The following is a 17,050-nucleotide window of genomic DNA, read 5'->3' as shown; positions in this document are numbered from 1 at the left end:
CGTTCCACCTAAAGAGTATTTCTCCCAATTTAGCATCGCACTGCTGCGAACACTAGATATATTATATTTTTCTATTTCAGACGTTCTGCCAAAATGTTGGTGCTGACATTCCCCACAATGCAACCCGGTTGATGCCGACATTCCCCATAATGCGACCCGACCGGTTCTAAACGTTCTGTCTGTAAAAAAAAAAAAGATGACATCCCTCATTGAAGGGGAAAAAAGGTCGAAGGGAAAACTAAATACAAATTGAAGCAGTTTTATTGTTGACATTTTCTTTACAAGAGGCAGTAATCAAAGTGTGATTCATAGATTCATTCCTTTAATGAAACCTTGTAAAAGCATCACATTGTTTGTGAGTAGATATCACGTTTTAATAAGCAGTTCGACAGGAAATATTACAAAAAGATTATTATAAAAAAACACCTGACACTGTCCTCGGTCCGTGTTTCACACCAGCAGCATCGCACTACAAACTGACTTTGAACCCGGCCTCCCTCCGACCTCCACCACTGCAGTCCTCCCGCTTTCCCTTTTGATACCGTAGTCAGGCGTAGCGGCCTCAGCTCCGGTTTGGGTCCAGGTGCGGGTGCGGCCAGCTACGGGACTGGAAGTAGCCCCGGAGTCCTTCCAGGTCCAAAGGAGGGAAGTAGGCTCCGATGCGTTTCCTCAGCCACCACTTCCCCTGAGCCGCGCTGGCGCTGCCCGGCTGGCTGAACTTGTACCTGAAGTGTTCCCCTCGAACCCACCTGAGGAGGAACAGTTCACAATGAGCAGTTTTCTAGACTCGCAGCAATGTCTGTTTACCACTTTGGACCAGAAAAAAGATATCTGTTATGATTACTATTACTATTCTTCTCGAGCACCACCAACAACTGTTTTTCAGAGATGAATGAAAGTTAACTTTGAACTTGTATTATTTATGCAATTATAAATCCATTCGCTCTATGAACATGAGGTGCCTATATTGTGTGGGAGTATACGATGTTTAATCCTATGTAGAACATGGGGCAGTGGTGCACTTTGGCTTTAGATTACTTTTCTCTCACTTTCCTGTCAGTGTAATCATTTGGAGAAGTCATATTATTAACATTTGTAATTATAGGTATACAGTATATTGTCCTAACAAATCCATCTCCATATTTCAGTTTTTGTATTTTAGCAAACAAACACTTGTTGCTTCACCAGAGGGGGCTACAGCACAGAGAATAATCCCTCACAGGTTCGCCATGGGATTGCTGCCAACATTTATCAAGACAGCTTCATCTGCAACCAGAGCTCCATCATTAATGGGACAAATGTGTGCTTAGGTGAGGTTGATAAAAATGCTGTACGTCGACTCTGCAGAAGGATAATTTTTTCTGGTAACTGTGTGCTCTGGGCTTTACCTGGGCGTTTCTCCGCCTTGGAAGGGGTTGTGGTCGAGCAGCGAGAGGACCGCGCTGTCATTGGACAGCAGACGTCCCGCGATGTGGATCACCCACTCGCTCTGCTCGTAGGTCTGTGTGCAAAACACGGAGACAAGGAATAGAAGATAAGGCAAAAGACAAAGAGACGTACACAAGGTTTTACAAAGGCAGGGAGAGACGGGGAGGGTGTGGCCAGAGGTAACATAATAACAGCAGAGAGATAAGGAGAAGGATTTGGAGACTGACGGAAGATAACGAACAGAGAAACTCAGATAGATAGATATCATTTTATTGAGGTTAGTGCACACAACTACTGCCCCCTAGTGGCTTGACACACTATATGCCACATAGGATGATAAACCAGCTAAACTCCTCTATTTGTGTATTTGGAATGGAAATCCTACATCTAAATATCAGACATCCAATATCAGCCAACTCCTATATCCACACACAAAAACACACTCATCAGGCTAAGTGAATACGTTTTTGTTTTTCTGCTTCGGCTGGTGGTACACTTCCCTCCTCCGTACATTAACTCCTGCTGTGTCTCACCTGGAAGGCAGCAAACCACATGAGCCAGTCCAGCCGGTAGTGGTACGGAGATATGAGGCACGGCCGCCGGTAAACGTCCCCTGGCTTACACAGGAACTGGTACTCCTCCCACAGCGCCTCGGGGTCCTTGGGATCCCGGCTCAGAGTGCCCTGGAAAATCACCTCGGTACGCTCCTTGGTAATGCTGGACAGAGGTCGGGTAGGAATTAGGTGAAAAGTGGGTGCAAAACAAGACTAAATGCTCGGATAAACTGAGGGTAGGAGGGTGGAAGGATGCAGAGTTGATGTGTACGAATGCGAGACTGCAGACATGGAGTACACGATTTGACAGTGCAGATGCCTTTACATGCACCGATGTTCCAAGTGTGAGAGGATGTGTGTGACGGCGGCAGGAATGTGAAGTAATCACTTCACAACATTTTTAGACACACTGACCATAATAGTTACATTTCTCCTTTTTCTGCTACACAACCAAAGCGTCATGTTTCGCAAAGCCAAGCGTCTTTAGTCTTTAGTGGCTGCAGCAATTTAAATGCAGCCATCACAAGACGGCGCGCCGGTGGTCTGATCTCCATCCCTCGCCACACGCCAACTACAATTTTTCTTCCATGAAAACTGTTCTCAGAAATCTGATATATTAATCTCTTCTATCTCGTTTTTTGGAATTTAATTAATTTTTTTAGAATTAGGAGATAATAATCTCATTAATCCAGAAAAACAGTGCAAATATTTTTTGCAAATGGATGCATTCAATTAAATTTGAAAGTTGCGGTTTCAACTATTAAGCCATATGAATGTCTGGAGGATAAATGGAACAGTGAACGATAACTTTCTCCATGAACATAATAAGACATCTTAAGACCTTACACTTATCCATTCACTTCATCTGCTGTTCAATCCGATCACATGAACTGCTGTACTGTACCTGCCGAAAGCCCCGTAGGTGTTGACGATGCGCAGCGGGTCGAAGGAGGTGTTCATCACCTGCTTGGAACTGAACAGGTTCATCACAACGGGAACGCTCAGGCAGCCAATCAGGACCCCCAACGAGATGTTCACCACCCGGCGCATCAGCATACCTGGAATGCATACAGTAAGTACACGCACACACAAAGAGTGGAATAGCATGAATTAATGGTAAAACTGCAGCATCAGTCTAGACGCAGCTCTGAGGCAAATGTAATGAAATTGCAGATCCTGTTTTGCCTGAAGACGGTATCACATAATTTTTGTTTACTTGATTTTGTTGACTTTTCGAGAAATATTGCGTCTCGTGTTTCCAAGCCGAGGATTTCAAAATGAGAGTGGCCCGTGGGGGGAAAAAACAGTAATTACAACTTACATCAAAGTGACATATATGTTAGTGTTGGTTTGTGTGCGTGTGAAGAGAATCAGTGCCATTGAGTGCGTCTATATGTGCGTGATGACCTCAACACTTTCACGGGATGGCCGGTATTGATGAACGTTGGCCGAGACACTAATGGGGCCAGCGGGACCAATTAGAGAGCTTTATAATGTTGCTTTTACCACATTTTAAAGCAGTCTGCAAAAATGTAAACCATTAAATTCGTGTAAACCATATGCCATACTTGTACAAGCTTCTCATCTGTCCAAGAGCTAATCCCTTTTCTTCTGATAATTCCTTGTTTCTTCCATAATTTCCTTCCTCCTGTATCCATTAGTCTCCACTGTTAAGAGATACCAACTTTCTCTGGACCCATTGTGTGAAGTCAAGTTTAACGGATTAAAAGGTAAAAAATAAATATATATATATATTATTTTGCAATACCATAGAGTATATGGCCGTGACTCATTTGATTTATTGATCTGGGGTTCTATTACAGTGACAAAGGATCTTACCTCTTGAACGACACCTTCCTACCATGTCTACAGCGATTGGTTGATCAATACACAGGAGTAAGAAACAAGATGGAAGGATTTTCACCAGTGTGATATTTCTGTCTCGCTGGTAAAACGACTGAATCCTTAAAAGGGATAGTTTGGATTTTGTGGGGTTGTCCGAGGTGCTTAGACATACCCAGTGCATTACATACAGTGGATGACGGTCAACAGAGTACTAGAGCGGGAGCAACATCATGTACTGCTGTGCACGGGGGCAGCAGCAGAACATATTCTAACCATCTAAAACAAAAACAATATCAGTTTTAGTGTAGGCTATATTTAGAATATGTTCAGCACCGTGCCGTCAGACAGTTCTTTCTGATGCGGAAGCCGTTATTTAAGCTTTCGTCCAAGCCAACAGGCTCCTTTGATAAAAACATGTAATTTGACCTTGTAGAAGCTGGAAGTTGGTGGTCTACCGCTCCCTTGATCGGTTAGTTAGTTAGTTAGTTAGTTCTAACGTATGTTTTTTCAAAGAATCCTGTGGCTTTAAACAAAACAGTTCCCCACCTTAAAAGGACGGTTTGATGGCAAGGTAAAGCCGTGAAAATATACTAAATATAGCGCTAAACTGATGTGTGTGTGTGTGTGTGTGTGTGTGTGTGTGTGTGTGTGTGTGTATATATATATATATATATATATATATATTTTTTTTTTTTAGGTGGCTAAAATATGTTTTACTACAACAGTACATTGCTTGCTTCCGTGCTGGTGGGAGAGTGACGACTGCCATCTACTGTATAACACACTGACTATTGATAAGTACCTCATGCAACCAAACTTCAAAAAGACCTGAACTATCCCTTTAACTGGCCACTTTTAGCAGTAACATGCTGTGTGAATTACTCTCACACTAACAACATTTAGAAGTCTTGAAGCTATGACACATGTCCTTTAGTTTTTAGAAACGGTCTCTCTATTTTTAGCCTTCAGGTGTTTTGTGAATGCGGCCCCTGGGTACCTTTGGTGGATTTGGGGGTGCGTCCGGCTGAATCCTCATTCTGTATCTCGAGCACTGCCTTTTTGGCTCCACCTCGAGAGTTAAACAAGAAGCCCAGCGATGCATCATCAAAACAGGCCAGACTGGGAACAATAGTCAGCCAGTTAAGGAAACTGAGGTTCCCACTCACTATCAGAACCACCTATATAGACACAAGAGACAAGGCAGAGTGGAAAGACACAAGGGTGCTATAGAAACCATGAGAACAAAATAACTACTGGATTCATTATATTGCATTACTGACAATGAGACACCAACATGGTGGACAACTACTGACATATTTTAAACCATTTAAACTCTCCACCCACTGCACATTAAACTTAAGTGCCCATTGACATATAATTCAATAAAAAACAAAACACAGTTAAATGTAATGTAATATCTCCTTTAATCAGCCAGTAAATGTTCAATGTTATAATAACATTTAACGCTATGACTGGTCCAAAAGCAAAAACTCTAAATTCAACGTCTGGCTCCGTAGGAACACGGGCCTTCCCATTGACGAACAGTGCAAGTTACCTGGAACAGGATCTGGATCGCTCCATTGAACGTGCGCATTCGCCGGCCCAGGAAGGTGAAGAGCGGGAAGAGGAGCTCGATGAGGTGGTTGGAGAACGTCTCAAAGCGATGAAACCACCACGGGGAGTGGTGCATGTAGTAGGACATGGGGTTGGGAACCGGCTGGGTCTGGGAGACGAAGAGAAAGAGAAGGATAAGGAAGACAGTCGGGGGAGAAAAACGTGAAAACACAGACTATCTTTGAGCTTTTGACGAGGGGTTTGTTAATATCATGTGGTTCAATCAATGGGTTTTGGTTCCATCCATTTATGCATACAAGTTTAATACCGGTACCAAACTTTTTTTGAATGTAGACTTTTTCTACAGCTTAAAAATGCATGTTTTCTCACTTTTACATTGGCACCTAAAATGTTGCCTGAGCCCAGGATGGAGAGAGGAGAAACATTTCCATGTCTAAATAAAGGAGGAACTCTATTTAAATGAAGGCAACCACACCTACACGCACACACACAAAAAACAGTAAAAAAAACACTTGCACAGAGCTGTGCAGTGTTCGTATGATTACGTGTGTGTGTGAGAGAGAGAGAGAGAGAGAGAGAGAGAGAGAGGTGGTCGGACGCAAAACCGTGTAATAGCTGGACATGCAAATAGTGTCTGGTGAGGTGGTGAAAAATAAAAACAGAAATAGGTGGTGGGGAAAAGAAAACAAGACACTGGCACACAAGTCTATACTCTAATTGTTTTTTATGGAATGAAGGAAAATAAATGAGGGGGGGGGGTATTTAACCTGTAGTTCACCGAACGAGCCCTGGAAACTAAAGGGCGAGGAGCCTACCACCTCAGACGCCCAAACAACCCCCACCTCTCCTGCAAGCGAGCTGCGTTACAACAAACAAACCGAAGCAAACAAAACGTTGCCTATGCCGAAAAACGCCCATCGGGGGGGGTGGGGGGAGGTCAAAGAGAGCAGTGTGTCAGCGGGGTTAATAACGCCTCACCCGGTGCCTGCGGCTTCCGGCGCTCTGCATGTGTGCGTGTGTGTAAATCTGCATTACCCCTCCCCCCCGCGCCCTTGAAGGCCGTTGACAGTTAAGGTTGGAGCGAGTCAGAGAAACCGACCCAGCGTGGAATAAGGGTCCATAATGAAATACGATTTGTCAGGCGACGACATTTTCTGAATGCCCACGCGTTTCTTTACATTTTAAACAACTGTCAGTGTGTAATTTGAAGAATCGCCTTTGCAAAGGATTTTTTTCCCCCCCACTTCAGAGAAAGCCACGGGATGTAGCTTTGGAAAATATCCAGCTTACATCTTGATGTTACATATGATTCTCCTCATGAAGGTACATCAAGTACACATGCTAACACTCCTTAGCATGCGCAAATGCTAAGGAATGCTCCTGCGCAAAACATGAACGGCATCGACAATATAATTAAGTCTTTGGTTCCTTTGAAACTGGGGAAATCAATGGATCAGTGAATTGTTCAGTTACATTTTGGTTGTTTTGCACTGAAAGGCTCAATGTAGCCCAGAGTTTCCTTCCCCGCTGCATAATTACAGTGGGCCGCCCTGCCTGAAAGAAATACAGTCATTTAGCCTGGTTTCTGAGAGGAGTTTCAATATTGCAAGCCATGGTCCCCAGAGGATGAACCCCAATGACCTTGCTGATCCTATCACTTTTCCTTTTTTCCTAGCGACACCATGAGGTTGACATTTTTCTGTTTTTAATGACATGCCTCAACAAGTACAGAATAGATGAAATGTGCAGTTTCGATCAAATCTGGAGGATAAATATTTTGGCGACCCTCTGAAATATCTCAACATCTGCTACATGGGTTGGACAATTCCCATCTGCATAGCTCCTGTATACGACCCTCAATTATATACTGGCTCCCTAAAAGGACACTCAGTCAACAAATTGTTGAGAACCCCTGGTTTATAATCCCTTAAAACAAAGCAAAAGTACCAACTTTGCAACTCACTATTATAATTGAAAAAGCGGTGAATCTGCATACAGAGAGCAACCAGAGAACGAGTTCCCCTGTTGAGTCCGTTTCATTTGATTAATTATCAGAGAGGACAGAGACCATTTGGTATTTTACAAGAAACAGAGATAATTAATTATAGTGGATAAAATATCCTGCCTCATATTTCATTCTATAACCCCGTGGGTTGACAATCATTTAGTGATTTCCATGGGATTAGCGACGCTAAAACCGCTTCAATTGGGGGATAGATTGCAGTCGAGTTATAACGCAGTTTAGCAGCAAACCAAATGAATGTTCTTTCCAAATAAATGGAAAGGCAGAAACCCTAACTGCAAAGGTTCATATATGAGGCATGCCAGTCCCCATTCCCTTCCTTAAATAATCCAAGTTTCCATAATCTCCAGTCCCACAGGAGCCATTGTATATTGCATTTCAGACTGTGCGAGTATCTATATTGTATTCTTGATATGTGCGCGAGCGTCATCTCCGGTCATCCAGTCCCATGAGAGCCAGCGTATTCCTGTCTGAGTGAATTACAGAAGCCTCTGCAGCTCGGTAACACAGAGCCGTGGGGATTTGCACAACCTTGCGGTCTGCATGAGAAGTGGTTTTATTGAAACCCGCGACAGCGCGGCTACTATAATGTGTTGGTATTAGTGTTAGTGTGGTTAGCCTGATGCAAGTTCATTTCCGTCTCGTCATCATCGAGGAGACAAAGCCAAGGCACAATATGCTTTGCATATCTGGATCGGTCTTAAAACGTTCTGACTTTCAATTAAAACAGGGCTTTGGGAAATGTTAACGCTTTGGTGGACTAAGTATATCAGCGCAGCGCTAATCAATATTTGTAGATCAATATTTGGGCAGACGACAACAGACACTTGGTCAGCGTGTGTTGTGAAAGGTGTCGCTTACAGTGAGGAACTCAAAGAAAAGGAAAACGGTGACTCTGCAGTTCTATACGGAGTGTTTCAACATCTTTCAGCCTATTGTTTTAGTGCTACAGCCCACGACTTTGAGGTTTTGGTTGAGTCTCGCCGCTCTCATCGGCATAATTTCTGGCAGCAGATAAACGCACTGAATCCAACCTCACATAACTGCTAAGTAAGCAACAACTCCAGCTTCTCAAATGATTTTTGCACTCAAGTCATTGTACACTGAACATCTTTGGGTTCAGACTATTCGTATGGCACTAAGACACTAAAATGTGCATATACAAAAAACAATGAATGAATAAAATAATCGTCAAAAACAATCAGTAATTGCAGCCCTGATGTAAATTACACTGGCACTCTGTACACGCACCTCGTAGTGGTAGTCCATGCAGGTGAGGTCTCTCCAGCATTTGTCGCCTCGGATTTTTATGAGACCCTGAAAAAGAAAGAAAGAAATACAAAACAGTTTTATGGTTCACGAGTAATCCATGTAGATAACTCAATGACATATGAACATATTTAATGAATTAAGAGGAAGCTGCAGTGGGGTGTGGGTGACTGTGCCGTTAGTTCTGGTCTGAATGGGGCATTACACCTGTACTTACCAGCATATAATAATCATATATATAGTTTTAGTTTGAAAGTATAATTAGGAGGGCAAATATCAAGGTGATGGCTTTTGCAGTGCTCATTTAAATTACACTTTCAGGACCAACTTTAGTTACAGTTTGAGTACCAAGCATAGTACTAAGCATGTAAATGCATTCCCTGTATGCAAAATTGTGGCCAAACTGATACAGGGAATGTCAACGGTCTCTATAATGAGAATTCCAGGATATTAAAGATTAGTCTGCAAATTTCTCTCTCTGTGCTTTCTTTCCTTGAGTTCTACATTTTCAAATACAGAGCTAAAACGTTGTTTCACGTTACTGAAATAATTTAATGACAAACTGTTGCTTTCTTGAGTTGCAAAATGTAATTGACAAACATTTGTGTGAATCATAGCACAATTGAAACGGATCAAAAGATGATCTGTTCCACGCCCTTAACTATTGTCTATATATTTTGTGAAGTAAGGTCCCATGGTGGCTCACCAGACAGGGAGGGATTTGCCTCTCGAGAGCAGAGGATGTTGTTACTATAGAAACAGCGCCTTCATGCCAGGGCATGGTTAGCAGCAGGGTAAAGAGAAGAGCCATAAATCGAGTGGCCCTTATCAGTGAGAAGGATTAATTCTTCAGTCACATAGGAGGCCTTTTTGGAAAGAAACTCTTTCCTGTCTCTTTGAGGAAAAACTATGCTGATACTCTAATCACCTGCACACTACAAAGTGGACAGTCTGCCTGAAAGACCAAATCTGAAAGAACAAATCTAATTTGCTTGCAGTCTGAAGATATCATGAGGCGCTCTGACCTTCAGCACTCAGGGGGCTGCACACACAAAGACAGGCAATACGCACTAATACTGTAGATCTGACTATACAGGGTGAACGCTCCTTCTAAAAAACTAAAGTAAAAAAAGAAGTGAATTAATTTTGGAGAAGAAGGAAATCAGAGGTAGATGATACAAGTAATTAACCTCCACACAAACACTTATCATAAATCTGCTCACATAACTTATTGGGAAACACTGAATGTGCCCCTCTGCTTCAAGCCTGTTTTTCACCAAATTAACTAAATATAGCTATCCAGAACACGAGACTGTCAATATTGACACATCAGCCGGCCGTGTGGAATGCAGAATAAATCATTCGCTAAATTCTCTAACCAGATTTAAGAAAAGACCAGGACATTTCACTCTGATTATGAGCTTGGTTGCTGGCTGCAGCTGCTTGCTGTTGAGATGATGCGTCCGAAGATGTTGCCGATAATCCAATTCAGTCATGAGACCCTGAAATGTCAACAATTACAAGCTGACGGCCCTGACATAAACCCAGAGCCCAGGGGAAAGGATACTGATGTAGTATTCAAGTATTCAAGAAGAACACTGAGATTTAATGTAGAGAGTAAAAATACTTGTCCATATTATTTTGATACTCTTAAATGTATACAAACCGGTGGCTAGAAAAAGAAAAAAAAGAAAAATTCTCATTGTACAACACTGAAAGAGACCATGACAAATTCGGTCAGCATGACATACCAATAAGTCACGGTGAGCAGTGATTTGAAAAAGGAAACGGAGAATTGAGGAGCACCCGACATTTTTTAAGGATTGTGTGTGTGTGTAGATACAGAGGTAGACTAGGGCAGGTCATGACTTTGCCATCTTGGGGGGAAAAAACTACTTTGGCTCGTCATTATTCTGTCAGCGGTCTTTCTCGTGAATTGTCCAGCATCAGCCCATATAAGGAGAAGCAGTGGTAAAGGAGTGTAATATTACAAAGCTGAAGGTAGTTACGAATCTTTGCGAATTTCCGAGACAAAAAAAGGTCAACAAACCATGACAGATTGCCCCGTGTTTGGTGTTAGCGTCGAACGTTGCACCTGTCCGCAATTCAAAAAGTTGAAATCTTTGGAGGCCCATGTTTGATTTACAGATGGGTGGATACAGAACCTTCAGCCAACCATCCGAACGAAGATAAGCTCGCTAATGTTATGCCAACAGAACGCCAACACAGCGTTGGCTAATCATGCACAATAAATCTCCCAAAAAACCTGTTCACGTTAAGTTTAGTGCGTTTCAGCGTTTTACAGCTCATTGTTTGGGTTTTGCCACCTGCAACTGCATAGTTTTTCTTCATTCTCACAGCGCTCATTTACATTTTCAGCCAAAGTAGACAGCAGAAAAAATCTGTGATAAACATACTGTACACTACCTGCCCAGAACTTAACAGCAGGCAGACAGCAGTTGGCGAATAGTTGTGTTCACAGCTCGTTTCGGCTGCACCCAAGTGGCCACAAAAATCAGTCTGTTTAAATGGTTACTTCAGATCAAGTGTAATCATTTCAGATAATTTGATGTATTTTTTTGGTTTATTTTTCATAAAGAGGCTCCAGGTTTAGGAAATCAATTCAGAATTCGAATTTCAAAACATAGGCAAGGAAAACAAATGGAGGAAGGAAAGGAGATTTTCTGAGGTCAGTTTTTAATTATCCTATTCAATGTTTTAGTATTCCAGATAATTCTTCTTTGAACATTTGAAAGTAGAATCCTAATTAGAGCAACCGCAAAACAAATCTCTTATCTTTATATACTAGTTATTTGCCAGACAGCTCCTTGTAACTTCTCATATAAGTTAAAGAGAGGAACACTTTATTTTGCAGGCACTGTGTCGCAGCAGTAAAGCGGCACCACAAGACCCCATCATCACTCAACGTCACTGTCACCCCCAGATATTCATCATAAAAGTCAAGACAAACCAATCCAGTCGGCCAGTTGTCTGTCCCAAAATATAAATCCCAAAACCAAGCTAATCTGCACTCACGAAACACATTCTCACGCTTACTCTAATCCCAGTTAACACCCCAAACTCCACACCTAGCATGGCATTTCCGACTGATGGAGTGTTTAATGCAGATGTTCCTGCCAGAAGTGAAATGTGTGATCCAATTCAAAATCTCAGTGCCAGCACTTTAAACAGGAAGCTCGTAAACATTAGCAGAAAACCAGAGAAGTTAATCATTTAACCGTTTCTTCACAAGGAATGTCCTCAGGCAACTCATTCTGCGATTAGTTGAACATCAAGAACCCCATATTCACTGGCTTTACTATCTATTAAACAACATGATTTGTCTAATAGTTTGTCATTAAGGAAAAATTAATGCTTAAACACTGTAGAAACTATTGGATAAGAGCCAACTATAGCCTGCTTACTACAAAAGGTGTAAATCAGAGCTCGCTCTACTGGTGACACTGGGTTGGAACTAAAAAACCCTGTGGTAGCCCAGTCGGGGGAGTCGAGTGAGCGAACAAGAACAGACACCAATGGAGCGGACGCTGTGGCAGAAAATCTCTCTCTCTCTCTCTCTCTCTCTCTCTCTCTCTCTCTCTCTCTCTCTCTCTCTCTCTCTCTCTCTCCTCTCTCTCTCTCTCTCTCTCTCTCTCTCTCTCTCTCTCTCTCTTATCTCTCCGTCTGTCTCTCTCTCTCTCTCTCTCTCTTATCTCTCTCTCTCCGTGAGAAATACGATGTGCGGCGGGAGGGCGTGACTTAAGACCGAAATGCGTGACAGTCACGCTCAATGCGTGACACTTGAGAGCCCTGTAACCACATTCTGGACATATCTCTGTACTAGATTACTAAAGTTAAAATTGATATATACCCTCTTATGTGATTAGGAAAAAGGCAGCATACAAGCATATTTCCACAAAAAACAATTCGCCGAGAGAATGCTATGCTATCAGTAAACTGCTAGCAAGAAAAAATAGGTGATCTGTTTTAAACCTCTTGGCAGCATGTTAGAAATGAAGCCAAGGTAAAAACAAATGCTGCGTTCCATTTGAAATGTACGAGACATCAACTGGAACCCCACCTGAAGTAGGATTTCTGACAACGGGTGAACTCTACCAACCCCAACCTCAAAATCCAAGATGGCCAATAAGCGCATCAACAGTATAAAACTTCCACTACTTGTTGCAACAGGTAAGTGGAATGCAGCAAAAGACGAGAACAAAAAAAATGCTTCCATTAATCTTTACTCGGCACTAATTTGAAGAGAGGCTAATAGAAGAAGAACTTCTGTGACATGGACAGATGGGGAGAGGCTGGGTAGCCTGTTAGCAAGTACACTAAAATGCATCCCCCCAGCACAAAAATTAAATAGCATAACCACATAGTAAAGGGCTATTGCTACAATGAGGTCCACTGAAACCTCAAGCCAATTCATTAGTAGAACTGAACAAATATAAAAAGGGTACATAGGGCTGCATATCAACCTGCACTACTTTTTCGCTCAGCCCTTATGTAAACATGACTAATCATATTTCAGAATATTTACTGTGAGCCACCACCGTCCTATAAGGTCACATTTAGGGCTGCAACAACGAATCGATAAAAATTGATTAGCAAAAGTGTTGGCAACGAATTTCATTATCGATTCGTTGTGTCGCGCGATTATTACGGCAGTCATAAAGTCGCGGAGAAAAAAAAAAAAAAAAGAGCAGAGCAGAGCAACTGGCCGCCAGCGTGTCTGAGAGTGAGAGACTGAGAAACGCTGAAGTCGTGATCTTAGCAAAAATAGAACATCTTGGATGTGACGGGTCGAGTCTTGGCCAACCAGCGTTAAGATGTCTACAGCGGCTTCATTTCCCTCAAACTTGTTTTTAATGGAAGCTAGTCAGCTTGCTATCACGTTAGCTAACGTGTTTTTGTTGTGTATTGTCGTTAAAGTTACGTTATGTTCCGTTACAGTTCAGTCTTGCTTGTAGAAAACCGTAACGTGGTGAAACATGCCGTAACCCCCCGGTCTGGTTCAGTTCACGCTGTCACTCGTTAACATTTAATCGGCACACCGGCGGATCTGGCTGCAGGTTGTTTTTTACTCAAAGTAGAATGAAGCAAATCACATAGTTGGGCTTAGCCAACAACGTCAGTTCGTGGTCGTAAGAGGCCCAGAATGAAATAGTTTAAGGAAGAGGACGCTCTATATGTAGCGCAGCTTGATGCAGAGCTGAGATGAAGTGGAGCTGGGCCTGGAGGTTTTGGTCAAAACAGACGTGAGAGGAGCAGTGCAGCTTCCCTCTGTTCCAGTGCTTCATACATATTGATAAAGCAGGGCATGCTAAAGCAGCCTCTGCTCCAAGGAGATCAATTACAGTAAAAAAAAAAAGGGCTCACATTTGGCAGATGTAAAGCATACATGTGTATGTTTTTAGTGTTAGTCCATTTCAATTTAATTGTTTTAATTAACAGCTCAGGGATGTTAAAGGAGCAACCTGTTTGTGCTTTCTGAACATGTTTTGCACTGTGAATTTGCACTGTCACTTCGGTTTATGAATAAAGGGTTGGAAATTAATGCCTTTTTTATCCGATTCATCGAAAAAATAATCAACCGATTATTAAAATAATCCTTAGTTGCAGCCCTAGTCACATTAGCTCCACTTTTGTTCTGAGCTTATCGCCCGATTACAAAGGCTGATGATGCAAACAAGCTGCTGCAGCACAGATCACGCCAGCTGCTTAATGTTGCAACACAACTCATTCAGATACACTAATGGGGAACCCAATAAAGGCAATGCATCTAGCAAATGTTTCATCTAGCAAACATTTCTGTGAGAACAATCTTGTTTAGCATAACATATGGTCAGCAGAAATGTTTCTTTATTTTTTGCAGCCACATGTTGGAAATGTTTATGTTTGGGCAACCTGCTGTGCCAATACTGTGTGTGCGTGTGTGTGAAAGTGTTGAAAGTTCTGTTAGTTCTGGTGAGCCAATTAATTTTCATATGGCGGTGCATTATCTATCTTAGCAGAGTCTATTATCAAAGGTAACCAAGGAAACAGGAGTTTTTGATTCATTTGATATTTTCAACACTATACTTTGATAAATGTTGTAGCTTTTTTAGCATTTGTGTTGAATTATCGCAACAGCTGGTTAAAGGGATAATAAGGAGACGATGTGACTAAAAGCATGTGAGCCCATCCCGAGTATTAACGTAAGTTACCAATCATAATGCATTTAGAAGATATTAATGGGACAGATGCCGATCAGAGATCAGAAGCATGTGACCAGAGTGTTACAATCTTTGACATTACTTCGGGGCAAAAAAACGCTGAACAAACATGATGGGTGGGCCGTGTTGTCCTCACAAGCAGAAGCTGTGTGGCAGTGATGGGCTGTCACACAGATACATGACTGACCATGGGAGTCACACCCTGAGGGACAGTGGCAGGGGGCTGTACTGTACTGTACTTCACACTGCTGAGCTGCTCCACAAGTACACCGTGACAGATTCATAGTCCCACTACAACTTGAGCTCCCTCACCGCATCGTCACGTAAATCTGGAATGGTTTCGTCTCTGTGCTCATGACACATGGCATCGTCACGTGCTCATGACACGTTTTAGGTTTTTCACAGAGGGAAATCGTAGCACCATATTTATTTCCTTTTGTTTATTGTGTGCCGTCTGGATTTGATTTCCGGACAAACCTTCAAGAGTTCTGGATGTCTGACATTCTCACGAGCACTCGAATGCAGCACTGCTAAAAATTACGAAAAAAAAGAAAATCTCATAGTGGAAATCCCAGATGTGGATTATAGGCTAAATCTAATCAAATTGGGCTGGAAATTATCCCTTTTCTGAAGATTTTAGAGTATGTCATAGTGACTTCTTGAAATGCTGTCTGTTACTGTCACTGGAGGAGATGAACCCACTCAAACATTCAAAACTCTAAAATAAACACAAGCAGAACTTGCATTGTAATGCAATATCAACAATATGCAACAACAAATTACAATGTTAGGTTCAAGTCAAATTAGGAAACAAGTAAGGCAGTCAGCCGACTGTAATGAACAGAGTGAGTGAATGTTACCTTGAACACATGACACACATGGGGCAACTGTGGCTCAGTGGCCGCAGGTCCGTCCTTCAATCAGAGTATCGGTCAAGACACTTAACCCCAAATTACTGCCGTACGGTGTATGAATGTGTTGTAAGTTGCTTTGGCTAAAAGCATCAGCTAAATGAAATGTAACGTCAAATATTAAATGAGTTAATTCATAACTTCCTAGAGCCCACGGTGATGTTGATAAATATCTTGTTTTGGCTGATAAACAGCCTGAAAGAAACACACTTTATATTTACTGGAATGCAAGACATGAAAAAGCTGGATGTTTTGACATTTTAAAAGTTGGTTATATATATACATATACACATATACACATACATACATACATACATACATACATACATACATACATACATACATATGGCTATTTGAGTTTCGAAGCTTCTCATCGTATACATGTAGTTTCAAAAGTTCTGTTCCAAAAATGTCTGAATATTTCTGGGAACAAACGTATTATGTTATGGGCCAAAAACTAGTTAAATTCATAATTTTTGTCCACTCAACGTTTCCTTCCACCCTTTATCAAAACATGAATGCAATCCAGCGTTCCACAATTCAATAGTAACGTTACATTTCTGCAATCAGCAAATCTGCAGCAGTAAGTACAGACGAGGTGATTTAAGCAGGGGCTTTCTAACTTCACGACTAAACTCTCACACGCTTTGCATTTTGCTGAATGAAAGAAGGTCTCTGCAGTCAAACGGGGCAGAGGTCGGTGCCCCTCGTGTGTTTCAGCTCTCTTCGTGGTCCTCGTAGGAAAAAACCCTGTTGGATTTGTGACCAGCTGCAGTGATTGGCAGATCAAACTGAGTCGGTGGTCTAAAATTCACCATGGAAACTGTCAAACAACCAGACATGTTGTTTAGCCGACCATATATTTGGATTGGGTTTCTAAATACTGGCAGTGTTTTGCAGCAAACCCCTTTTCCAAAAGAAACGATCTGAAGTCAGGAGGATAAACACTGAAAATCCAATGGGAATTAAACTGTTGCAAAATGGCTTTATTTCTCCATGTTGGCTCACTGGATGTATTCAGGTGTGTGTGTGTGTGTGTGTGTGTGTGTGTGTGTGTGTGTGTTACATGCCTTTCTGCTTCGACTGGAATAACATCGATGTCTGTAAAGGGTCTCCCCACATGAAATATTAATGGGGTTTTTTTTAGGAATAAGATGTCGACTCCAATCAATTATGTTGTATTGTGTTTGACAAAGTAAACGGCTGCTTTGAGAAGATCAACAC

At 42.0% G+C, this 17,050-nt stretch overlaps 1 protein-coding gene across 1 annotated transcript in view; it reads right to left on the bottom strand.

Moving 5' to 3' along the window:
• Positions 1-259: 259 nt before the first annotated feature.
• lmf1 (lipase maturation factor 1) overlaps positions 260-17,050 on the bottom strand; it is a gene marked incomplete at its 5' end in the record, with an annotated part of 22,214 nt that continues 5,423 nt past the window's right edge. The window contains 7 exons of the mRNA XM_079214050.1: positions 260-749; positions 1,389-1,501; positions 1,962-2,145; positions 2,887-3,040; positions 4,825-5,005; positions 5,383-5,550; positions 8,677-8,742. Coding sequence (XP_079070176.1) covers positions 563-749; positions 1,389-1,501; positions 1,962-2,145; positions 2,887-3,040; positions 4,825-5,005; positions 5,383-5,550; positions 8,677-8,742 — 1,053 coding nt within the window. The 3' untranslated portion in view covers positions 260-562. The remainder of the gene's footprint in view (positions 750-1,388; positions 1,502-1,961; positions 2,146-2,886; positions 3,041-4,824; positions 5,006-5,382; positions 5,551-8,676; positions 8,743-17,050) is intronic.

Source organism: Taurulus bubalis, assembly GCF_910589615.1.
Source record: "Taurulus bubalis genome assembly, chromosome: 2".
Lineage (NCBI taxonomy): Eukaryota > Metazoa > Chordata > Actinopteri > Perciformes > Cottidae > Taurulus > Taurulus bubalis.
Note: the sequence above shows the minus strand (reverse complement) of the source record. Positions and strands in the feature narration are given on the sequence as shown.